The sequence below is a fragment of the Tenebrio molitor genome, chromosome 1, assembly GCF_963966145.1.
Source record: "Tenebrio molitor chromosome 1, icTenMoli1.1, whole genome shotgun sequence".
In the NCBI taxonomy this organism is placed as follows: domain Eukaryota; kingdom Metazoa; phylum Arthropoda; class Insecta; order Coleoptera; family Tenebrionidae; genus Tenebrio; species Tenebrio molitor.
Genome location: NC_091046.1, coordinates 4,855,778 through 4,881,809, shown reverse-complemented (window position 1 = coordinate 4,881,809; position 26,032 = coordinate 4,855,778). Strand labels below are relative to the sequence as shown.

General features: G+C 38.2%; 1 protein-coding gene across 3 annotated transcripts in view; it reads right to left on the bottom strand.

Annotated features, from left to right (window-relative positions):
• The window catches only part of LOC138125125 (limbic system-associated membrane protein), a 241,039-nt gene that overhangs the window by 31,602 nt on the left and 183,405 nt on the right, over window positions 1-26,032 (bottom strand). For all 3 annotated transcript variants that reach the window (XM_069040403.1, XM_069040402.1, XM_069040404.1), the window contains exon 6: window positions 2,150-2,247. In XM_069040403.1, the coding sequence (XP_068896504.1) occupies window positions 2,150-2,247 (98 nt within the window). The remainder of the gene's footprint in view (window positions 1-2,149; window positions 2,248-26,032) is intronic.

Sequence of the window (26,032 nt, the reverse complement as noted above, 5' to 3'; positions counted from 1 at the left end):
GCTAAAAGCCATCCCCGAAGTGCCGCTAAATAATTTATCGCATTTATATCGTGGAAAATGTCGTGACCCGGTCGTCCAAAACCAAATATGACAGACCTCGTTATCCGATTATTGACCGGCACTTTGTAGCGTATTCATCGCGTGCATTAAATCACCGCCTCCAATGACACGGTTTTTTTTTATGACGGCGATCCGCGATTTTCCACCCGGAAATGATGTTAATACAGCACATATCCGGCTTAACACATTCATCTCTGCGCATGACCGACCCTGTCAACCGCAAACGCGCCATTTCCATATAAATTATCAATTCGTTCGGAGATAGCGGCTCGGTGTGAAAGGGACAAGTTTTACGTTTTTGCGTAAAGGGGCAGTTTTGGCGGCGCGGTGTGCCGCCGAGGTGGCGGTCGGACCGTTACGACCCGCAAAATGGCTCCATTTTCATTGGAAAATTCTCCCAACAGCTTCTGGAGACGCTACGTCTCACACTGCAATCAATAACAAATGCACATCTAAGCAGATATGCATAGTCTGCTTAAACTACTCCAGTTAGAACAAAAAAAAAACAAACACACTGTATGTAACTAGCAATAAGTTAAGTTGCTGTGGTTGTATCTATCTCCAAAGTGCCACAAGGGTCAGTTTTAGAACCAGTACTTTTTGTCTACATCTTGTTTGTTTTACATTTTTTTTTTTTTTTTCGGAAGCGGTGACAATCTAACGGTTTATCCTTCTGTGGTAGAAAAAAAGAGACATCTAAATATTTTGTGAGCAGCTATAAAATATAGTTATTAAAACCTCCATTCGCAGAGACAAATTTTGTGGTTTGTAGAAATAGTAGAGGAGCCGTCAATACCATCTGAAAGACGTTAGTACAGGATCCGCCCCACGGGCACCATGCGGATTTTTTAATTCTCTTCACATTTAGCAACTTTCGATTTCCCTTGTTAGATTACTTGTGATTATGACTTGATCCGGATTACCGGGTGAAATTCTGCATCCCTGACGTGATATTATTGCGGACAAGCAAGCGCCATTAAACCGAAGTGCAACGCTGTTGTTGAGTCACAATTGTAAATGAAAAGTTGGTGCAACATGTCCGTCTGGATGTGACACTTCGTTGACTCACTTTCCGCCAATAAAAAATAATTGGAGTCCTGCAATCACTCCGTATAAAAAATGACAGGGGGATCCGTGTAGGCCGTACAATCCCCGGCAAGACCCTACTCATTAGACGGTGTTTAATGGCCATTCCCGAAGTAACCCCAATTATAATAAATATCATCCCAAACTAATGGCTTTCCGGTAACCGCCAGAAATATAAACTCGGCCCTTCGGGCCTCCATCCCGCTTTTTGCGGGTTATGAAACCCCACTGAACCTCTTTTTTCGTGCCTATCGATTCCCCGTATTATTCTTTGATCTCCGAAGAACAACTCGCGAAAGAGTTTCATTATTTCCCGGTCACTTTTCAGTCGTCGTGATCCGATCACTTACACAGAAAATTTCCCCTCTTCTCATTCACGATTTTCCTGCGAACGCCACTTATCGTTCATTTTTGTGGCGGCGTGAGCAAGTCGAGCGTCAAAAATGCATAAATTACGCTAATTCCTCGTTTAATATACAAGTTTTAGACTTAGTTAGTTGCTATCAGGCTCTGTACAAATTATAAAGGTCCTTAGCCGCATGCGATGTACGGCTGAGAGGCTCCCATTATGAAACTGTAAATCCTGCTGTAATTCCGCGAACAAATTTCGGTCCAACCGCGCTAAATTACCGAATATCGCCCAGAGAGAAGTCTTTTTTGGATCTTGTAAACCAACACTCGCTGACTGTCGAAAAAGTTTCAACGAAATTCCGCGCGGGAGCGCTGCTGAAGCTTTTATGACAGCAGTGTGGAGTGTTTATGAAGCTTCCTGTGTGTCGCAAACCTGGTAATGAGGTGGTGCAGATTCAACGAGTCCTAGAACAAGTTGAATCTGCTGCTCCGGTTTCACGAGTCATATCACCGATTCCTATTGGTTTTATTGTTGAGAGGTTTACGGTTGTAAACGCAGCAGAAACGTTGTTGTGCGCGATAAAGTGCAGTCTGCAGCTGCAGCCTTGATAGGAATTATCCGAAACAAGCATTTTCTTTGTGATTCACTTACCTCTGGCTGGTTCTCCCCGTGCACGATGCAGACCAGCTGCGCCTCTTTACCTTCCCCCGAATGGACGAGCGGTTTCTCGACCGCAACCTCTGGAGGGTCTGCAACAAATTCTCACATAACCATCGAGAAGAGCGAGGGCAGGGGAGCGTGTATTGTTTCGTCGGAAAATTCCCGAAAACCGTTGAGTATGTTCGTTGTTAATTAAGTACGGCGATATTACGTAACATATTCATCACGACAGATACGATCCAAATTATGAAAACCAGCTCTTTTACATGTAAATGCAATCCCTTATTCGGTGCTTTATCGTCTAAGATCGCTTTTAACAAAAGACCGCAACCCGCAAACCCCTACCTAATAAATAATAAACGAAAAGCACGCTTAGGTATACGCAGTATTGCCTAATTAACACCGAGAATCCACCCCTGTTGCCATTTATTTTCCGACCTCCGACATAAATCAACACATCCAATACGTTCGAGGAGTGTTCATTAACATTTTTGCAAGTGCGTCAAGCACAAAAATTACAAAAGCTCACAAGGGTCCTAAATTTGCTGTTTCAAAAGCACTGAAAAGTTTTTTCTTTCAGTAATTACGCTTGTTTGTCTTCGGGGTGATTTTGTATAATGTTTTTTGTACTAAGGCTCGAAATAGTTATTTACGAACCAAGTGCGGGAAGTCGAAGTTCCCGCATGAGCGCATTCTTTGAAGCACGAGCGACGAAGGAGCGAGTGCCTTTAATTAATGCGAGAACGAACATAAAACCAAGTAGGGAGGGACCTTTGATTATTAGAAACAATTGCTTCACTTGACATTTCAATTTTTGCAAAAATTTGTGAACTTTGTAGGAACAATTTTCAACGATTATAAATATTTCCCTAATTTTTTAATGGAGGAAAATCCAGGGAAGTATTGTATGAACTAAATTTTATTATTATCAGGACCGATTTTTTTTGAATGCCTTAAAGGTCCAGTGTTTTTTGCAATTTTTACATTCGAGTTGATCGGGAAACACTCGTTGCCGAGTGAGCGTTGCTTTCAAGGCTATGACTACAAAATAGGTATTTCCCGGTTGTCCTCGGAGTGCGGGAATAGTTATTTACGAATCAAGTGCGGGAAGACGATGTTCCCGCATGAGCGCATTTTTTAAAGCACGAGCGACGAAGGAGCGAGTGCCTTTAATTAATGCGCGAAGATGTCTTCACGCAAGTGGTTCGTACAATATTTTTTGTACGAAAATTAAATTAAATTTTTTTGTTTTAATACATTAAACATAAACGAACATAGAACCAAGTAGGCAGTGATCTTTGGTTATTGGAAACAATTGCTTCACTTGATATTTCAATTTTTGCAATAATTTGTGAATTTTGTAGGAACAATTTTCAACGATTATAAACCTTTCCGTAATTTTTTAATGGAGGAAAACCCAGGGAAGTTGTATTTTATGAACTAAATTTTATTATTATCAAGACAGATTTTTTTTTTAATGCCTCAAAGGGCCAGTGTTTTTTGCAATTTTTACATTCGAGTCGACCGGGAAGCACTCGTTTCGGAGTGAGCGTTGGATGTTGGAAGCGTTGTTTTCAAGGCTATGAGTACAAAAAAACGATTTACCGCACGCGGTGTTTTTTACTTTGCAGCAGAACCTAGGGGAAATTGCATTGTAAGGTTGGTATTTCTATTTTTTAACGTTGTCACTGCAATTCTCTTTAACTCGGAAACCAAATTAAAAATGTAAAGAGACTGAAATTTTGCTGTTTTACTTTTGTACACTACCTTTTGCAGTAGAGGGACAGCTGACGATTGCACATTATGAATCGCAATAATTAAAATTCCCGAGCCCTAATAAAATTCCCATTAGCATTGATATTGCATGCCCCGAACATTTAATTATGCACTAATGTTAACCATCCAGGTCAGAGTGCAAAGCCGAATCACAAAGGATTTTGCGATCACCGATTGTGGTTTGCAGATCGTTAATAGTCATTACGTGTCGTTATTAGTGCGATTCTGTTATCAGTAGTATTTGGAAGCAACACCGACTGCACTACAGGCGCAAATAGACTCCACCTAAATCCTATAAATTCGTATTAATCTGGATTTAGGTCCCGTTTTCAATTATCAATAGTGGGCAAAGACAGTCCATGTGCGCCGAGTGCAGTGTTGGCGAGAGCCATAACTGTTAACGAACGCAGTTTCGGTCAGGACTTGTAATCTCAAGGCGTGATTACTTTGAGTGATGGTTCCACAACGCGACATCTATTGTCTATAATCTTAATTAACAATTATCCTTTCTCTCAGCCGGTCGCGATTATAACGCGCCGCCCCCGAGTGCTTTCTTTATCTTTTTATTCTATCTGGAAACAGCGCAGTTACTTAGACCGTAAGCTCGACTAATGCGGTGGCGGATAATAAATGCCGGTTATTAGACGAGCAAAGACATAAGTTTCATTCTCCACGAGCGCAATGATAACTCCACGTCTTGCCTTTGGAAATTGGGAGCGGAGCTTGTTGGCGGGACGCGGACATCGTTACAGTGCACTAGTTTATCGGCACTTACGCCGCCATAACGTCCGTTGTCGTTTTTACGAGCGGCACATTTAATTTTCTACATGTGTGGCAAGTTATTTGGCCGGAAGTCGGTCGTCTTTACAACTTGAATAAAACTTTTTAATTTGTAAAGTACGAGTCCACTCCCTCCGTTTATGGCGCACGCGGTGCACAATCCGATGATTAAGAAAATTAAACACGCCGGAAACGGGTGGATCTGATAGTTTTCCGGTGCGGCGATAAATTCGTCTCCTCCGGAGAACTCTAATAGATTTTGCAAATTTCACCCGGGCGATAAATAATCATTTAAGAAGGAGAAGTTGTTCCGGTCTATAGATAAATAAAATCCGGCGATGATTAATTAACATGGAGAGCAGATTTAACACGATATAATAAGGATTCTAGCAGATTTACACTCTGACGCGGTTAAATTTATGTTTATGTCCTCGGTGCGTAATTAATATTCCGCGCGGATCGACGCCGCCCCCAACTACACACAACTGGGGCAATCCATCTTGGACAATCTTAACCGCACTCGTTGCACTTAATGCATTCGCAGTGGATATTCGGGCGGGTTTAAGCGACCAAAAATATGGCGATGGGTCGTTTAATTGCGGCTTACTCTACGTTATGGCGGCATTAAAGTGCCACCCCGCTAAGCGTTGTTAATATTTTTTACGTTTGCCAGATTTTGTACGGAAAGGGACGGCGCAATAACGAATGGAAGGGTTGCGACGTATGAATGAGCCTCGGTTATCTTGGGCGCGGTGGTTTTTATTTCGACGTATTATGGGCTAATTTTCATGGAATCTGGTTTATGAATGGGGCTGTTCGGTTGCTTTATCACGCTTGAACTGCGACAGACGTTTGTTATCTGGATGTATTTACATACGGAATGGGAAGGGAATTACACCGAATAAAATATCTATTACTTGCGAAATGCGAGCCGTGCCGACTTAAAAAGTTATTTAAATTTTTTTTACCGAGATAAGGGAAGGTTGCGACAGTAACGAGAGGAATTTGCATAGTTTGGATACTTGATTTGATTATTATAAGTGCGTTAACATGACTCGTTTATCGGAAAAAAAATTAAATGCAACCCACAATACATTTGGAAGGTTATTTATGGCGTTCAATCCAGTTTTACGTTGCAAATGTATTGTGGGTTGCATCTTCAATTCCGTCGGGCTCATTATTACTCGTGAATCACCTTGTATACATATTAGCAACAAATAAACAATTTTTGCTTCTGGGAGTTTAAATTTGAAATAATTTAGCCAATGCTTAAAATGCTATTTTTTTTGATATCCTATCTACTCAAGCGTATTTTCTCGGTTTATTAGATTTGTTAAGTACATACTAGGAAAAAGGATTTATTTGAAAATTTACCTGCCTACTGTTCTTTTAAGAATTTACCTGATTGTAACAAAATGTTTAGTGTTAAATTTACTTGAAAATAATCCCCACATTGGTAGCAGAGAGATTAGCTCTCCAACTGGGATCAGCAAAAGTAGTGTGCTTCGAATTTTGAAAAAACACAAATATCACCCTTACCACCTGGAACTTCACCAAGAGTTCCATGGTGAAGATTTTGCAAATCGAGTGGCTTTTTGCGAATGGACAGAGGGCAAAATCCGGAATGATAAACATTTTTTTGAAAGAGTTGTGTTTACCGACGAATATTGTGTGAAAAATAATGGTGCGGTAAATAATAGTTATTTACATTACATACATATGCGGTAGGTTACATTCTACAGCGCGAGGTTTTTAGATTGAAACATGACTGCGCAATGTAAAATACCTACCGCATTAGTAATGTATTCATCTTTTTGGCCGACGACCCATTACTTGTTTTCTCAAATTTGAAATTTGTTGTAACCAAAAATTTTGCAAAATCTGTCAAAGACTGCCATTTAATTAATTATCTATTATACCGATAACTGGCACGCTTACGATTTACACCACAAGATGGTGTCATCAGACAATCAGACAAAAAACAATAAATTTCTGTTCATTTTTGAAAACTGAGCGGATTAATAGTAACGGTATCTTGTCTTAGTATAAATGGACTTTACTTGTGATACGCTAAACAATTTTTTGGAGGTTCCAGAAAGCTTAAAATTTTCTTGTTATTTTACACACTCCGTGCGGTAAAATGACAGATAGTTTGGTTAGTGTAAAAATCAAGACTTGATGGCAAAAAACAATATTTTTTCAAGAAAACAACTAACTTTTAATCGGAAAAATTACAACTGCACCAAGATGGTGCTTGTTCGCTTTATTTCTTAAAAAAAAAGTTCAAACGTTGAAGCACTTTCGATAATGGAATGATTGGAGCGTTCTCACGCGCTTTAAGCGTCATAATTTGTAATAGCCAACTAATAATTTCGCGGCTTTGGCCAGTTAAAAATTTGTTTTGTACTTTGCTTTTAAAAGCCATAGTTTGGAGTGTACCAGTGTTTCCACTGCTGCGTCGCTCGAACAAGTGACGTCCCCACTCCTACCGTTACAATTGCGCATCCGAATCTCAGCGCCAGCGGCCATCTAACATTTGACGAGCTGTACCTGTACCTCTAGTTTTCTCTTGTTTGGGACGACCAACGAATGACCTTGTTATTGCCTGTGGCTTGTATTTTGACTGCGTTTTGCAAGTGCTTCCCAGAAAGATTGAAGTGAAAAATAAAGCAAGTAAAGTTGATTTCATTTAATTAGGTAATGAAAGTAAATTTTTAATAATGATTTATTGCAGTTTGAGGAGAATTTGTAAAGAGTTCCCCTCATTGATTTCTGATTTGTTGGCTCCAAGATGGCAGTGCCAATCTTAGATGCCAACGGCATAACTCTAAATTTAAGGGACGGTGAGTTTTATTATATACAATTGTGATCGTATGCATAATAATTTTATAAAATTTTAGTGTATGTAGTGAATTGCTGTATGAACCCAAATATAGATGCCACAAAAACAATTTTTAAGGCCATGTGCCCAAATGAACTTCAGATTGTAGCCGTGGAGCAAAATTTTGGGAACCACGAGCGCCCATGTAGGTGGTTGGTGAAATATGAGATGAGGAACGGAGATACAACCTTTGAAAACGCGAAAACCGCATTTGAAAATATATTACGGTTGATACCATTTAATACCCAATTCGCAGATAAGAACATTAGTGAACCACCAAACTCCACATTTAATGTTTTATATTGGGTCACTAATTGCGCATGTCCGGTATTGGATTTTGAATAGGATAATTTTATCTTAAAGCAAAAAGAATGTTAATTTCATTTTTACCTATTATGTTAGGTTCATTAGTTCATTACTGTGTAATGTATTACATAAGTATGTTAAAATAAATTTCTATTTGCACTATTTCTTTTATTTAATTGAGGTGTGTGATTTTTTGCATCATCCCTGTAACAAGCTTAAGAAATTTTTTAAGTCATACTCTTATTATTTTTCCGGGCATGTAGGTATAGCCATTTTTTATTTTTTGAATTTTAACATTATTATCAAATGTATGTACAGGGCAAGGAGGTTAAAATAAGAGGAAGGAAGGCGCCCTATGCTGGTATATAATGTATTGAAAGTGATGCCAATCGTTCCTTCTCCAGCAACCTTTTATGACCGTGAACGGCCCATCGGGTATCGCATCGCTTTGGCGCCAGTGGCGTTCCGTGTTGAGCGTTTTTATGTTACAACAAATGCACCAGTGCGCCCCATCATGTACTTATAGTTTTTTCTGAATTATAAATTTACTTCTTTTATTTTTGTTAAATTTTTTCATGTACTTTATGTTACAAATTACCTACAATGAATACATCTGTGCTTTTACAGTGGACGATACGTCACTGCTAACATCCCCACCAACCATCCTTGTTTAGCAACCTTTTATGGCTTTCCACGATTTGGCGGGTGGCATCACTTTTACAAACTGACCTTCCCTCCTCTTATTTTAACCTCCTTGGAACAGGGTCATTATAAATTATTGTCCCATCGCAGTAGGCGTTGGTGACGTATTTGAATGTGCCGCAAGCCTTATTGGAGAAAATCAGCAACCGCAAGATGGCGCTGCAAATTGAACAAAATAGGAAAAACAAAGAACAGCTGATTTCATTTGTATTTGGATTTAATTTGCCAGTAAGAATTTTTGACATTTTACATTATAATAAATGGTTTAAAACAAATTGCAAGTTATAAGAACCACCAAGATCATCAGTTTGCGTTGATTTGTCTACCAAGACCTTTGTCATTGCAACTTTCTGAACCTGCTCTCCAACATTTATGTTTGTCTGTTGTGCTGTTTCTTCATTAACATCAACAGTTGAGGGTTGTGCCCTCGCCGCGACGGAAAAAAAGGAAAACTCGAAAAGTATATTGAATTCAAAAACTAAATTAAAAAAAAAAAGAGGGAGAGCCGAAATTGAAGCCCGATATCGTCCTCGACGCTATTCTTCTACGCCGCCCACGATCGGCGGGACCGTTCCCTCGGGCCTCACCTCGTTTCCCAAAAAAAAAAATGCTAAATTCAAAATAGAAAAGGAAGTCGCGCAGCGGACGAGGACACGAAAGATAATGAAATAAAATAAACAAGAACTCTTACAAAAAAAAAACTGTTATCGGCCTGACCGGTCGTTTGCAGGCGAGGTCACCACCAGACCGATAACTAACCCGAACAAAAAAAAACGTTCTGCCTGAAACGACGCGCTGGCTTCGCGAAAACTAAAAATTTTTTCTATCACCCTGGCCTTGATCGTCACGGGACGGTCGACGTCTCTGGAGACCTGGACTTTCCTCGGGCCCATGGTGGACGACGAAATCCGGGCGTGGAATTTGACTCCGCACTCCGGCGTTTGGTTCTTCACGAACCTTCCGTCGGGGATCCGTAAATCCGCTCCTCGGCGTCTGGGTTTGGACTTCCTGGATTCTTCTTCCAGCCTCACCATCTTCGGACCCTCGACGTCTCCACACCCTTTTTTCGCCGTTCAACCACTCGCCGTTTGAGCCCCTTTCACAGTCCCGCACCGATCTGACCTCCCTGACCCAAGACCAAAGACAAAAAGCCCCTCCCCGCACTCTCTCCTGTCTTTTACAGTTTCGCCCCTCTCAATTCGGGTTATTATTATTTTTGGCAGAAAACGTCGTGCGTACGATGATCAAATCATGGAGAAAACTTGCGTTTTTTTTTATGTAACAGTACCCACTGGTAAATTGTGAGACGGAATGGCTGTGAGTTTCAATTCTCTCACTTGACACCTTTTGCTGTTGTGTAAAAATGTATAATCATCAAAGCTTCACGAACTTGCCCAAAGGTATAAAATCGGTTGGTAGAAAGTGCTTTGTAACCCCCAATAAAAATATCTCCGAATTTAGCCTGAGTCCCTGAGTCTGCTTGCAAAAAATCGCAACACCTTGACCTGTTGCAAGGGGTTTTAAATAGTTTATTATTAGGAATTGATACCCAACTCTTAGGTGCCAATAAAGCAATTGACTCTATTCTCACTTATTTCTAGAAGCTCTTTAATAGGTTTTCCGATTTTTAAAACTTCCTGGTCGGTATTTTTTAGAGTTTTTCATTGGGAAATAACATCATGGAAATAGTGCAGAGAAATGTCTTTGCTCACTAAATATCACACTGTATCACATTGCGGTACGGAACAATAACACTTTGAGGTACTCGTCATCACTTCATGCACAATTTATTATGAAAAACAAACGAATTTGGCTATTTTTAGGCGATTGAAATGTATTACGGCCAATACGTAAACATTTGTTTTCCCTATTTCGTTAGTTCAAAAATTACCACCAGAGGTCAGCCACTTCGCTGATTTTCACCAATAACAGAAGTGAGACTAGTATCGCCGATAGGTGGCGCTGCTGGCTGTAGTGGAAATCTGCCTGCTGTAGTTTATCTAACGTTGCGAGACTGGCGGTATATCCAAAATTTGTGTGGGTTTTCAACGCCAACCGCGATGGGACAATCATTTATAATGACCCTGTATAAGTAAATAAAATTATTTTCCACTATTTTCAAGTGGTAAACAGCTGACCTCCTGATCCTTAAAAATGTGCTATTGGGCTATGGGGACTATACAATAGTTGTGAAACTAATTTAAAAACAGTGTAAAAGAGTGCTGTGTGCTGAACAAGCAAAGCCTTAAGGCAGCAATTGTTTTTGATCGTGACGTCACAGTAAAGGCTTTATCGAAAAACGCATTAAACCTCCGGAATGTAATAAAATCAGTAACATTTTTGGTTAGCACTCTTTTTTTAGTAGAACGATGTGTTTAGGCTTTATAATTACTGCCTCGTGGAGTAAAATGCCATTAATGACGCGAAAATTGTCATTTACAAGTGAGGTTAAGTTTGAGTATTTATTGTTTTTGCGGAATTTTTACTTTGTGAATCATTTAAATAACACCAAATCACAACAAATGCTTCTTACATGTTAATTATATGTGTAGCAAAAATTTGTTCAACTAAATTGTCCTTACAACGACTTGTAATCGCGAAAATGTTGATAACATCAAAACCCAACCTCACAAATTTTGCCAGAGTGTTTACTTCTAAAAGCGGACGTAAAGTCTGTTTTTTTTTTAATAATCAATTGTCAAAGTGTTGTCAGGTTGGTATGAGCCACCGGTTATTTGATAGTAATTAGGTTGGCAACGTAAAATGTCAACTGTATGTCAGTCATTGATGTGAATTGTGAAGGCGCTTGCGCTAGTGAAGCCGCAATTACATTTAAATAAAAATAAAAAGTTAAATGAGTTTCCGACAACACAACGACAAAAATTGGCTATGATTAGATTACGTGAAGAAATGCAGACAGAAAAACCGACCATGCTAAATTGCAGTAAAGATGCACACATATTCGAGGTATTTTCTTTTATAATTTTAATATATGGGCCAATGGTATTCGTCACTGCGAGGAACTGATTAGAGAGGACTGAAAATAATTGATGGGAAATCTACCAATTGAGGACATTCTTTCAGTAATAATTCAACTTTTCGCAGAATCATATTCGGAAGACGATTGGGGGTTAGATTCTAAAGATGAATAGGTCAACTGCTTATATTACCCATTAAATAAATTCCCATTTACTGACATAACCTCAAACCTGATCTAGGGAGATTTTACGATAGGGGTGTTCCGAAATGAAAGGTTTTAGGGTGATACAGCCTGTTCTTTAAGGGAATTTTGACACTGACAATTGATTTAAAAAAAATGGACTTTAGGTATTTGCAGTTTCTATTGAAAAATAAAAATACAGATATTTGATGTTTATTTAAAAACAGCCTTAGATTTCAATAATATTAATTGTTTATGCCTTGGTCCTTATTCCTCCAAGTAGGTACTATCATCTCATAATAAATAATAATATAATTTTCGGTTGACCGCTTGTTAATTTCAATATTAATGAATTCTTTTGTCTAAATTATAGTGTATTAATGGACCTCATTAATACACTATTTTCCATTAATCAACGATTTTTGCGATTTTGACGTTTTGATGTATAAACAACCTCGAATATGCATTGTTTGCACTTACCAACACTGCAGCAGGTAGTGCAGCAGAGTTTTCTATATTTTATAGCTCCATAACTGCACAATTAGAAATTTACTTTTTCAAAAACCGACATTTTTGGTTATAATTCGCATGTCATATTTTTCAAAGGTAACTAGGTTTCCGTAGCAACCGTGATTTTTACGTGAAATTGAATGTGAATGGAGTTGACGTCTTCTGACACTCTTTGTGGAAAAGTGAACAGAAAGTGTTGAAAAATTTAAAAATGGCCTACCCTGAGGACAAAAAAAGCATGAAGGTATTTATAAGGTGTCATCTTTATGGAAAAAAATGAAATTGGTTTTGATTTGGCTTTAATTTCAAAATTTGTCACCAAAAAAAAAAGTTTGCGGTCAACGAAAAAATTTTGTAATCAACTCTTTTGTTAATGGGCGATTAATAATCTCAACTATTAAAGCCACTCACTCGCTATACTCGTTCGTGCTTTAAACAGTTTCGATTATTAATCGCCTTCATTAACAAACTAGTTTATTAAATAACTATTATAGAATACATATTACTTAAAATCAATAACCAGCGTGTTAGAAGTTTTCACTTTTGTCGTGCGGTCTTAAGCACGCACTATATTTTGGAATAAAACTAATATGAATATGCACCCGTGACATTTGGAGTGGCTCCATCGTTTAGCAATTCTTCCAAATCGCTTGTTGATATTCGGAGATCCAGCGAAGCAAGTCGACAAATTACCAGAGAAAGTGATGAATAATGTATGGTTAAACATTTGCAAAGTTGCTGTGCAGACCGCCGAACTTTGCTCGGGACATGATAAATTCCAAAACCGGTCTCGCGCTTCGCGTAATAAAAATCATTTTTGAATCCTTGTGTGAATTTATCTGGTGGAAAATGAATTCATCGAATCCGCCTTGTTTGTTCGAGACGAAAATTTGCTAATCAGAATCACACACCTCGCCCCAAAAGAAATTTTGATTTAATTAGACGCTCGAGTGGCAATCTAATTAGACCGAAATCGATGTCGTCGGCGATCGGTTATTTGACATTTAAAACTCTCCACCGCCACCTGTAATTGACAATGGTAAATGGCATAATTCCGAACCATTATTTACAAGAGCAAATAGACAGGCATGTGTCCGACGTTCGGGGATGGGGTTTGAAGAAGGGTGATGTTCCAAAAGGACGACTGATAAACAAACCCGGGTCGCTGTCGCTGACAGCTCATTATTGGGTTTGATACAACTGTTATCAGGTTTACACGTGACTTAACCGTATTTGCAGGTAAACCCTGTTTAATCGGGGGTTAAACAGGTATTTATTGAATATTTCCAATTGACCATTGTCGGTGGGATTTTTCAGCGACAATACGGTTTTTTCCACTTGTTTCCGATATTTACGATGCTTTTATTACAGAAAAATGTATTATCCGTTTTCGGTATATCTGCAACACGTATTGTTACGTCAAATAAAGCGCCTGCTGAAAAGCGCCGCTTTTTCATGTTTTATTGTGGCCGGGGGCTAGTTGCGCACCTCCTGAAAGCGATAGCCCAAAGCTCTTGTCCAGTTTTTGCGGTTGCAAAAAGCTCCCCCTGTAATAGGAAAGCTTTACATTTTATTTCCGAACAAAAATAAAAGCTCTTTTACACACACCCCAAAATGCATCCAAAAAAACTGGCCACTAATAAACAGCATAGTTTTAAAAAAAATCTCGAAGCGTCGCGGCCTACCTGGAATGTTCGAAACAGGGCCGTATCAAGACAGATTAGTGTCCCGAGGAGTGAGTCAAGTAATTAGAGTGAGTGATAACAAATTATTGACGAGCAAAGACGTTGTTTTAGTTTCTTTTTGTTTTTATTTGAAATAACTGTTTCTTTAACCCCTTTTAATAATTTTAAAATTCTGTTGCTGTTTATAATAAATTCTATACAGGGTGATTTACGAGGAATAATGAGCCCGACGAAATAGAAAATGCAACCCACAATACATTGCAACAAAAAGCCGGACATCGAAGCGGTAAATGTTCGGGTTTTTCTCCTGATGAATTGCGGGTTGCATTTTCTATTCCGTCGGGCTCATTATTCCTCGTAAATCACCTGTATTTAAGGCATTAATGGTTTTTATAATTACAAGGCAATTCACAAGTAATACTCAGCCCGACGGAATTGAAAATGCAACCCACAATACATTTGGAAGGTGAAGCTGTATGTTTACCGCGTCCATATCCAGCTTTACGTTCCAAATGTATTGCGGGTTGCATTTTCAATTCCGTCGGGCTCATTATTACTCGTGAATCACCTTGTATATCCCCCATTACTTATTTACTTTTAATTACTGTCTATTTGACAATTTTGTATTATAATAAAATGTATTTTTTTATAATCGTTAAATTGTTGTGTATTTGTTACGAGCGTTGTTTCCTATTGTCGTTTTTGTTACAAAAATCCTGAATGATCAAAACATTTAAATTGTTGTTTTTATGTTTTCAAATAATAATACTGTTGATTTTTACTTTAACAATAAAAATAATTAAATACAGATGAAGTAAATACCCCAACGTTTGAAACCTTAGCCCTTCCATTTATCCTTTTCATTTTGAAACCATAATTTTTGCTGCAATAAAACTTGCGGAACCTATTTCGAAGCAATTCCGACTTTCATATTTCAACCCGTGCGCCTTTTTCAAAACAAAAATTTGCACAATTTCCCGCGACAATTATGTCTTTGCTATTCTCGCTGCGCATTGTCCTAGATATGAGTTTCCTTGAAAGGAAAAAATTGAAGCGGGTGAATGATCTCCGTGCCACGAATTTCATTGCCTTTAAATGAAATCGGTCGCAAAAGGACACACTTTGAAATTATAATCGTGACACCTACGTTTCCAATTCGTCTAATGTCCCTCCCTTCGAAGAATAGTAAACAACATTAGAATAGCGTCGTCGCACCACATCCAGTTTCCATTAATTCGCGTTGATGCGAATTCCCTCGGGAATTTGCAATTATGATTCAAGATGCACCGCTAGGAATCAGGTGGAGCGTCATTCAGGCCGCGTCGTGCAGCTTCGACTTAATCCTGCAACAAAGCGCCCTGGCCTGCTCGATATTCCGGAGGGGAGGTTTTGGCCGGAGAGGGTTTAAAAAGGTTGGGGGTGATGATTATAACGTGAAGTTTATTTGGTGAGACCGAAACGAAAGTCCGGATATTGTTTAGTAAATGGACGAGCAATTTCCTTATGGAGGGCGGAAAATTTATAGATATTAGAATAAAAGTTGAAATAAAACCGTCCCGTATTTCGTACGTTTGTTTTATCGCTTACTCAAAGCCAGTAAATTTTATGTAGTCACTTTATTTTAAAAGTGGTGCTTGGATGCAGGAGCTGCACCAGCGGTATCGAAAACTGGCTGAAATATTGTGCCGAAATCCTGAAGTGGGACAGGATAACTGGAAATATCGTCCTGAACCTTTTACAAATCATTAAAACAATCACTACCAACAGTTATCTCAAAATCCCGTGTACTTTCTTATGGAGGTTCGTTTCGCGATTCAAGATCATCTGAATAAACTCTACCTGTGCACGGATTTTCCCTCATTTAGGGCAAGATTTTCGGAGTCATCGGCTTGCGGGTCCGAATCGATAACAAATCTAGAGGCTTTTAGTGAGCTTTCGAGGCCATCACAATGATTTATGTAAGGATGTGCAAAACAGACGAACTTCCTGTCACAACGCCAGACAGAAACCATCATGCGTTGTCACTAGGGGTGGTTTTAATCTCGGCGAAGAAAAACGTAACGCTCAACTATCTCCTTTCAGATGTTTACTCCTATCAGCAGACGATACATCTCGAGACGGTTTCCGCAGGAAGTTTAAATAATTCGGAGAGGGCGAATCGAGACGACTGTGGTAGTAAAACCGACGGCGATCATGCACTTAACCCTTACGGATGAGCAGCCCTCGTAGGTAGCGTAAGGGCATTAGCGGAACAACCGTCCGTTTAATCTCCCATCCGTTAAAACTAGACTGGACGGCGAGCTTTTATGGTACAGTTCTGGTTTATTTTTTATGGGAGATTGATCCGCTGCAAGGAATTAGCTAATGAACGGGGGGTTGGGGAATTAAGTCTTGCATCGGGATTTGTCGGTTCGGTGCTTTCATTAGTTAATCAAGCTCGGACAATGTCAGGGAGAAAAAAATTACACAGTCTCAGCGGAGGAGAATTACACGGAAAATAGTTCAGGATGACAGACCAAATAATTACTAAATGGTAAAATTCGTCATAAAACTTGGAACAGTTCCAGACTGGCAGTCTGGAACCGCACAATCCACCCGCAATTGCTGACGATTCAAATTTAGAAGAACATTTTCCTAACTGGTTTCCTTGAAAATGAGACCACCTCACATCAGTTACGTTGCAAGGTACAGTTGCACAAACTTAAATTTCTTATTGCAGCACTCCACACTGACAATTGATACAGAGATGTAATTTATCGGGACGTGTCTTCAAACGAGAGGAGAAAATAAACCAAACAGCAAATAAAAGATTGGAGACTGGAGTGGTCACTTAAGGAAAGAATGAAACAGTACGTACAATTAATTTTGTGAAGACGAATTGTTCCAAATAGAAAAATTAGATTTTTACAAATGGCTAATTGATACACTGCCAAAACTTTGAAACAGATAAAATAAATAAAAGTTGTCTGAGCGATTTACTAATAAAGTAAATTCTATTGGTGCCAGATCAGGATTGCAAAGGGGACATCGAACAGTATACTTTGAGATGAAGTTGTTGCTGTAGCTACAACAGATTTTCTAGAAGTGCAAATCTTGTTGCTTTCAATGCTCGTGGTACTTTTGATAACACTATGGTACTTTTCTCTTCGGTGGTAATTTATTATATTTATCATCATTACGATGTTCTTCATTGCGGTTTTTGCCTCAGAAGTATCGTATCACTTTTTTTTTCCAAGCGTGGGATTCGAACCCGCGATGGCTTTCGAGAATCGCACCGGAACGCGACGCCTTAACCACTCGGCCAACTTGGCTGTTCTCTTCTGTGGTAATTAAATGCGTATTATCTGTTGCAATTGATATGATAGAAATGTTGTGTGCTTGCTCTGTTGGTAGTTGCAGCTTGGGGAGTGCAAAAATCGTGTTGATCTTTGATGTAGGGGAGGCCCTCGCGGAGATCGAGTCTGGCGTCAGAAAACAAATTAGCAAAATGTTGAAGTTTCTGTTGGCGCATCGCCTTGAAATGCTAATTAGTGCCGAGTTAAGTCCCAAATTTAGTCACGAATTTAGTAATATCTTAGAGTGGTCGGGTAATAAGGCTAATGCCGACGCAAATAGGCGTGTATATATGCCTCGCTCAGAGCAGTGTCGTCCATGTAGCAGCTTTGTATGTTTATCAAAATTCAAATATAAATGCAAATGGTGGGTTATCACAGTTGTTATCAGGCGAGCTCTGATAATCATGGCTCGAATCTGTGAACAATGTCTCGGCCGCTTATAACCTAATTTACCTGCGTCTAACTGAATATACATGTAAATCTCGCCCCAGCTAATACTCCGAAACCAGCAACGTCGTTCCGTAGCGAGCACCAGGTCGTCAGACAACTCCCATCGCCCGGATCGAGACAGAAATTCACTTAACACGTGTAAGACACTTCCGCCAGGAATATAATGGGGCGCTGGGAGGGACCGTCGTAATCGGAGACGTGGAGCTACTCGCAATATGCAATTTACACAACCTCTCCCACAAAATAACTTATTTATTCTTTATTAACTCACTTCACTCGCTTCTCCCTAATCAAGACCAAAGACAGATTTTTGATTTTTTCAAATTTAAAATAAAATAAACTACAATTTCATTTTAAAACAATACGATTTTTAAAATATCCACCTTAACTTTGGAAATGTATTGTGGGTTGCATTTTCAATTCCGCCGTGAAATCCCCTGTATTAAAAAAAAAATTTGACATTCACAGAAAATGTTACTGTTATTCCTACACTCTAAAAATGTCCCCAAATTCCTGCCCAAATTTTCCTTTTTAAACAATTTTTAGTTTCTGAAATTTTCAATTTTTTGATGTCCAGGTTTTTTATTTCTTTTAAATCTCATCCTGTTGTTGGGATCGTTATGTTCGTAATTGTACCGGAATCATAAAAATAGTAGATTATGTCATTAGGAGTAGAAGTGAGTCTTCTTGTGCTAGGCCCAGAGATTGAAGACCAAGACTTAACATACTCGTAAAATTGAAATGCCGTTGTCGTGAACGTGTGTGATAAGGTCCGGTCGAGTGACCTGATTTAAAAACTAACAACTCCTGCAAATCCTGCACTTCCTGCAACTTTAATTTCGTCCCCGGATCACTTTTACGCCGATTTTTATCATCCGCCTTAATTTAATTGTTTCAGAGATAACGTCCTCTTTTATTTACAAGTTTGTCACAACGACCCGGATATTTCTAGAGGTCGGGACGCCTAAGTAGATTCCCTGCTTGGCGCGTTATGCTTTCTGAAATCCCAAAACGTGCCTCGTGTGGAACCAAATTATTTTGTAAAAATTTTATCGGCCACATAACAATAACAATCTAGAGAATTCAGTTTGGGTAAACGATGATAAATTCGATACATTTTCTCTGGCAACGAATTTTTTCCCTCAATGTCTTTAAGCGTTTTATTTTTATTGACGTTTTTTATTTCCTCGGGGAGTGCGTTAATAACTTTATCCCTACATTAATGGTGCTGCTTGTTTCGGCCTTTGTTACAGCGTCCTTCGGAGCGGAAGAAAGTCCAGGTCAAGCTTTTTTGCGTTATTGGTCGTAATAAATCATCCCGACCCGAATTAATATCCACTCCTGCCTAATTTCCCCCATTTCTGAACCGGCGTTCTTCACCATATTTTCCTAGCCGGAGATGACCACTTCGCCGATCGCCATCTGCTTACCATTACCACTTTTACGGTCCGGCTTTTACTGGTCCGTTTTTATACCCCGATTCTTAAGTCGACTTTTTATTATTCGAAACTGCCTTAATGCCACCCTAAGTATGTGCGATATGGCACATAACACGGTTTTCATTTTTTCTTTATTTTATCCGGGGGGACGTTGATCCGTTCGTTTCTCTTGTTTGCATATTATTTCGGCCACGTTTCCTCCGGTATCAAGGAATGTAATTGTTTTTTTTATTTTTCGTATTTTACGTGTTTTCCCCATCTTACCCCGTGAACGTCAGATGGGGATGTAATATTATCTGGAGCTAAATAGATATGGCGTTGGCATGATTTTCGTTGATGTTCCATTAGAAGCTCTTTGTCTTTAAGTTTGGCATCTCCTGCTATCAAAGTTTAGCGTCAAAGAGTTTCAAACTTATAACTTTCTCTTCCGGTGAACAACGAAATTGATTGAAATTACCTCGGCATTATGTGGGCCGCCTTTTAGCCAGAGTGGACAATTTTAATTTTTTTAACAGCATCAAGTCGAAACTTTCCGGCGAAACACAAAATTGATTAAAAGCAGTCAGCTATTGCAGAAGAATTCAATTTTTGCCAAAGCAAACAATAATAAAGCAGTTTTCCAACTCATAGTTCAAAACCGCAGAATTAAATATATCATTTTTATTGGTAGACTACATTTAAACAGTTCATTCAACTGTCAGAGGTAGTTGGGAAACAGAAGGAAAGAAGAAAACTTACTTATACAAAATCACTTTCCAAGATTGCCATCACAGACAATAAAGTATCACGTTCTTTGTAACATGTACGGTTAAAAAAACTACAAGACTTAGCTTTTAGGCCCACAGTAGTAGGCCTGTAGCAGCTGAAATATTTAAAGATTTATTTTTAAAATTCTCCCGGCGCATCCACCATTTTTGCGACCCAAGAAAAATTATTTTGCAATGATCATTGAATTGCAGTGGTCTTTGCTCACTGAAAATAGTGAGCAAAGATGGCAATTGAAATACTAGTGAGGAAAAATATTTTCTCACTAGTGAGCCGAGTGTAATTAATGTTTTACGAGTTTGTCGATAGAGGGCGCCAAATATGTTGTACAGAAAGTTTTTTTAATCTGTTTTTAAAATACTTTTTGAATATTAATAATCTTGTCTTATTTTTGACTTATTTAAATTTAATCACTTGTCCGGTTGGGCCCTCGCCTACGGCTCGGACGCCCAATTTCCTTCCTCGTGATTAAATGCACTACTTTGCTCACTTGTATTGAAAATAGCTATTACATATTTTATACATACTGTATTAGTTGTTTTTATCACAGAAAAATTATTTCTGTTATTCTTCAACTCTCACTGTCTTCAATATCATTGTTGCTATTTCCAGGCAACAATTTTGAATCTAATTTTTTCCCATCCATTAGTATCACTTTCCAGCATTTGCATTATTTCACCACCTATTCGATCACGACCGTGTCGAAATGAATAATTCCGGGGCGACACTTCCCCCCGACTCGCCACACCCCTCAATTACTCCATTAAAAATTAACGCGCAAGAAGTCGCCTAATGGCGCGTTTTGTAACAGAAATCGCTTTGATATTAATTCGTGATCGATGGCGGCGCTCATAATTCAACCCTCTCGTGCCGGCAATTTCTCCGAAACTATTCACCCCGTAAATAAATTCGAAAAGTTGGGAAATGTGTGGTTCGCGTGTACCCGCGCAAGAATTGGTGCAACGGGAACATCCCCATCAACCCTCGTCAAAAAAATTCTTGTATCTGTTTAATAGAGTCCCGACAGGTTCTCTCTCCGCATTATCGAGGAAGACGTTCGCCGCGTTATTTTCATCAAGGGGTGGGAAAGGGCACGTGTCTTACTTGACGCGGCGGGGTGTCTTTTGTGGGGCTCGAGTGGCCGCGCCGCCGTCGATAAACTCACCCCTAACGTGACCGGCATGATTTTTTATTGGAATTAACGTTATTCGATACTGAAAGGAATTCACCCCCTCGACGCGATAAATCACCGCTTTTTGGTTTTTCTTTGCATCTTTTGGCGGATCGCATTGTGTTCGCTGTCACAGACAGGGCACGCCGATAATTTCTGTTGGAAAGTAGTTGGAGCGATCATTGCGACCCGGATACAATGCAATATCAGTTATCTGTCAATAGCTAATAGGATTTCATAGAGAATTATAAACACATTATTCGATAATAAATTGTGATTTTGGCTCTGCATACGTTATATTGCCTTCGCCATAAATCACTGTCTCTGTACACAGATTAAATTTTATTGATACGGCCATTACGGCACGAAACGCATTGCTTATCGGGGGCGGTGCCGGTGCAATCTCGAAAAATGCTAATTGAAACGATTTGCGAGCGAACACCAATTAAGTGGGGTTAATGGCGACTCTCTGGACGGTTTCGTTCTGGTCCACTGTAAGATTATCGCTTATGGACCTATTTCGGTAAACTGACCCCGATAGAAGGGTCGTACATTAGGGGTTATTAACAATAAAATCCCCAGATAGTGCCCTGAGGCGTCAAAATTAATTGGAAATCTTGGATGTGAAATTTGGGGCTCCAAAGACCGACGCGAAAGTTTAGGGAATTTTTTTTGCGAGGGTCAGACAGAACTTTTGGGCACAAAAGTGGAGCGTGGGAGGATCTAAAAATACCTGCAAATAATTTTTTTCTTACTTTGTTGAGTATTTTTATAAAAGAAAAAGTCTACCGTTGTGACCTTTATAACAGTAAATATTTTTCTAAATTTAAAAGAAATCCCTTTTTAAATAAAATTTGTTCACGGTATTTCCAATTCGTTTCAACAGAATAAATTTTGCTAGATTTGGTAAAATATTGTTTGTGATTTCATCTTATTTACATTTATTACGAAAAAAAAAATCCTAGTAAATCACAAATCCTAATTCGAATTCGAGATTACAGCATTTCTTAAAAGTGAAACCTGGATAATATGTTACGAATCTCGAAATTCCTAAACGAATAATAGTAATAATTCTTTAATTAATTAATTATTATTGTTTTTCAATCCGTAAAAGTAATGAAACTGAAGTCCTCATTACTAGTTGTATTCGTGAAGTTATTTTTTGCATTTAAATTTTTTATTCGCCAATTGTGAATAAAAAAGTGGAAAACATCGAAAAAGGTTTTTTATAATTTTTTTTATCATCAGTGACCCTCAGAGTTCCAATTTAATGAGAGATGTAGATGGATTCTCTCATGGGCTGTGACCTTGGAAATATCTGCGCGAAGGCCGAGCGATAAATCAGTGAAAAATCTGTAAATGAAAACTGAAAACGTCTACCACTTAACATGCAATAGACGAGAGAGAGAGAGAGACACTAATGTAACGAATGACGATGTTTTTCGGTCGGTTTGCAGCGCCTACTTGAGACCGATATTCTTCATTTGCCCAGATATGACTCACTGCCCATGAGAAAATCCAACACGTCTTCAGTGTTTATCAGTCTGGAAGAAATCACCAAGAGAACTTCTTGTCCAACATGTTTAAACTTGTTTTCTATTAAACCAAATGTATTACATTCTCTATATTCTTTTTTTAAAGAACAAATTTTGAATATTTGCTTTGTTTTAAAATTTAATTATTAAAAAAAATATTCAATTAAAATTATCTTTTCACAAAATAAGCAGTTTTAATTTTCCTAAAAAAATTAAAGCTTGATGACCTTTAATTCAGACATAGATTAGCAAAATGGGTTTCCTGCTTATTATTCAGCTAACGAGATCAAAAAATTAATTTATCTTAATCTGATAACGTTTCAGTTGTACTGGTTTTACAATGTTGTTGAAAATTAAAAAGAAACTGATTTAATCTCCCTGTTGGAAAAAATAAAGGCAAAATTAACTGGAAGAAATAATACATTTTTTAAGCCATTGTAAAATGATTTACAAGCTGACAAAAGACTCTAGAGGTGGTTCTTCGATGTTTTGCTTAAGTCCAATCATAGGGAAATAAATTTTACTTTGAAATGCTAGATTCATAAATAGTTATTTATTTAACGAGTTCGTGTGTAATTTTGGCTTTTTTTTGGCATGAGTGGACCAGTTTAAAACTCGAGTGAAACGAGAGTTTTAAAGGTCCACGAGTGCCAAAAAAGCCCAAATTACACAAGAACGAGTTGAATACAACGTTTTTTTGTTCGACGAGCCCCTTAAAGGCTCCAAATCTCTAAAAATCTTTAAAATTAGCTTGACGTTTCGTTTTGACAAGTTGACAAATTTATCAAAATCCGTTCACACAGGAGGAAATTCTCAAATTCTGACAATGTCGAACAAAAATAGTTATTTATTATACAAGACGATAAAATTGTATTTTATCTTCGAGAGCTCGAGAAGATAATTAAATTTTATCGTCGTGTATAATATTCAATTTTTTTCAATAGCATTTGTATTTTATTATTAAAACATTTTTTTTAACATTACTAATCGTGTCAGGTTTTAAAATCTCGTTAGTAGGGTAATAAAAAAACAACTTTATCTACCCTTGCGGTTAAAGTAGCACTTTATCTACCCTTTCTGTTAAAATGCTACTTGACCTTCTGATTTAAATAGATAAAAGCACACTTTAACATCTGCTATAGAAAAAAAATTACTGCTAAAATGCTCTCCATATCCACAAACTAAATAATTTAACCGCATTCTTTGTTGTGTTCTTGTTTTTTCACAAATGCCCTTGAAATAAGTGTCGCACACCGATTCTAATTCTCTTTCAGACTCTTGTGACCTACGATCAATTGCAGATTCTGTCTAATGAAGCGAGACAACAACTACAGACAAGAAAATTTCGTTAAATCGGTGCACAATCAGGTGGAATTAAAATTAAAAATTAAAATTAATTCATTGTTTGAGAGTTCACCGACATTCATTGGACCTGAATAGAATCCCAAAGATCCAGTATTCAACCCTATGCAAACATTTTAATAATAACCTAATGGCAACAAGTTGATGCTTGTTTTGTACAATTATTATGAATTATTATTTATAAACGCTTTCGATTTATAAATAGCAAAATGGTAGATGCGGCGGGAAATTATTGGAAACTGTTGATTTCTTTATTGCTGCGATGCAAGAGAGAAATAAAATCGCGAAATACAGAATGTCTATAAATGAATGTGGGATCCTAGTAGGCGTTGAAAGTTTGCCGACTCTTTCATCAGAAATAGAAAAGTATGATCTACGATATGCAATCCTCAGAAAAAATTGGTTTTACTGGTTGCCTAGCTTGACAAAATAGGGAAAATAAAATAATGAAATGATAGGTCTCAACACTCAACAAATTATGTATTTATTTTATACTTGAGAACAAGGTAAATAACATCAGTGACTCCGTTAAAAAAGTAACAATGAAAATTAAAGAAACGGCTCGAAGTGTCCTCCATCTTGCTTTAAACATCTTCTCACTCTCACTTTTTTATTTAAAAAAATATTTTGTAACATCTGTTCATTGATATTGTGACAACAGTTGGTAATCTCGTCTATTAACTCATTTAAATTATCCATTTGTCGTTTATACACTGGCGGTAGCTTCCCGAACTTTGAGGGCCCCAAGGCATGAATAACAGAAAACGCAGAAAAGTCTAAAGGTATTAAATCAGGTGAACAGATTATTCTGAAACCAGTTACAATGGGTTATGCGGCTTTCAGGATCATTAGGGAGGAGCTCTTGTACTGTTGTTATTTTGTATGGATGTAAATGCAAGTTTTTTTCAACAATTTTATGACATGCACTGCGAGGTACACCAGTTTGAAGAGACAGTCTGGTAAGGGATGTTCTCGGATGTTCTTCTAAATGATCTCGTATGTTTTCTACTACATCTTCAATCACCTTGGGACGACCTGATGATTTTCCCTTTTAACACTACCGGTAGTAACAAAACGATTAACAATTCGATGTATGCGAGCTGCGAGGGACTTTTCTAAAACATTTTGGTCCGGGCAGTTGACTAAAAATGCTTCTTTGCAAGCTTGAACGGTGTATGTCCATTCTCCGTCTCTTTACGGTAATAAGACATTATAATGAATTTATTTTGTTCAGGTGTGAAGACCATTTTGGCAATTATTTCCAATATATTTGCGAGGTTATAAAATTATGCTGATTTTCAATATAAAAACAAATAAAGACAATACCTTTGTAACACCACCGGAAATTATCTAGCTTTGGAAAAAGCTTTTTTTTTAATAAACAGACCAGCAGGTTAACTTGACTTTGTTTTGACAGCTTATGAATATTTGACAGTTTGCGATTAGTAGAACGATCTGCTATCCTACATTCTTTTATAGACAGTATGTATTTAACGCCACAAGATTTGTATTGTTCTTGCGATAAACATTACAAAATGTATTATTTATTTGTCTGCAAATAATGCAAAACTTTATACTTTCCTTAAATGGAATGCAGCTTTCGCCGCCACCATTTCCTTCTAAATATTTGAACAATTTCGCCGCGCACGTAACAAGAAAAATAGGTTTAGGTGTTTCCACCCGATAAGCGCCCGCTCTGCACTAGAAAGATTGCATTACGCACTTAAAATGCAATATCTGGGTTGGCGTGTGTGGGTAATTTGTGCATTGTGAAGGTTTCCCTCGGCTGTTTATTAGTCGAATCGTATGTATCATGTACGTGTAACATTTATCGGCTCGAATAAATTATGGAGTTGGTTGGCTTGTCTGCAACGTGCGACCTGCATGCGCCGCTCTAACTGTAAACAATTGCACTTGCACGAACATGACCATACATCACCCCTTTATCTGCAAGTTGTGACGCTAAAGAGCCGCCCGACCTAAACCCGCCCCGGCATTATTGAACTATCATCGACCA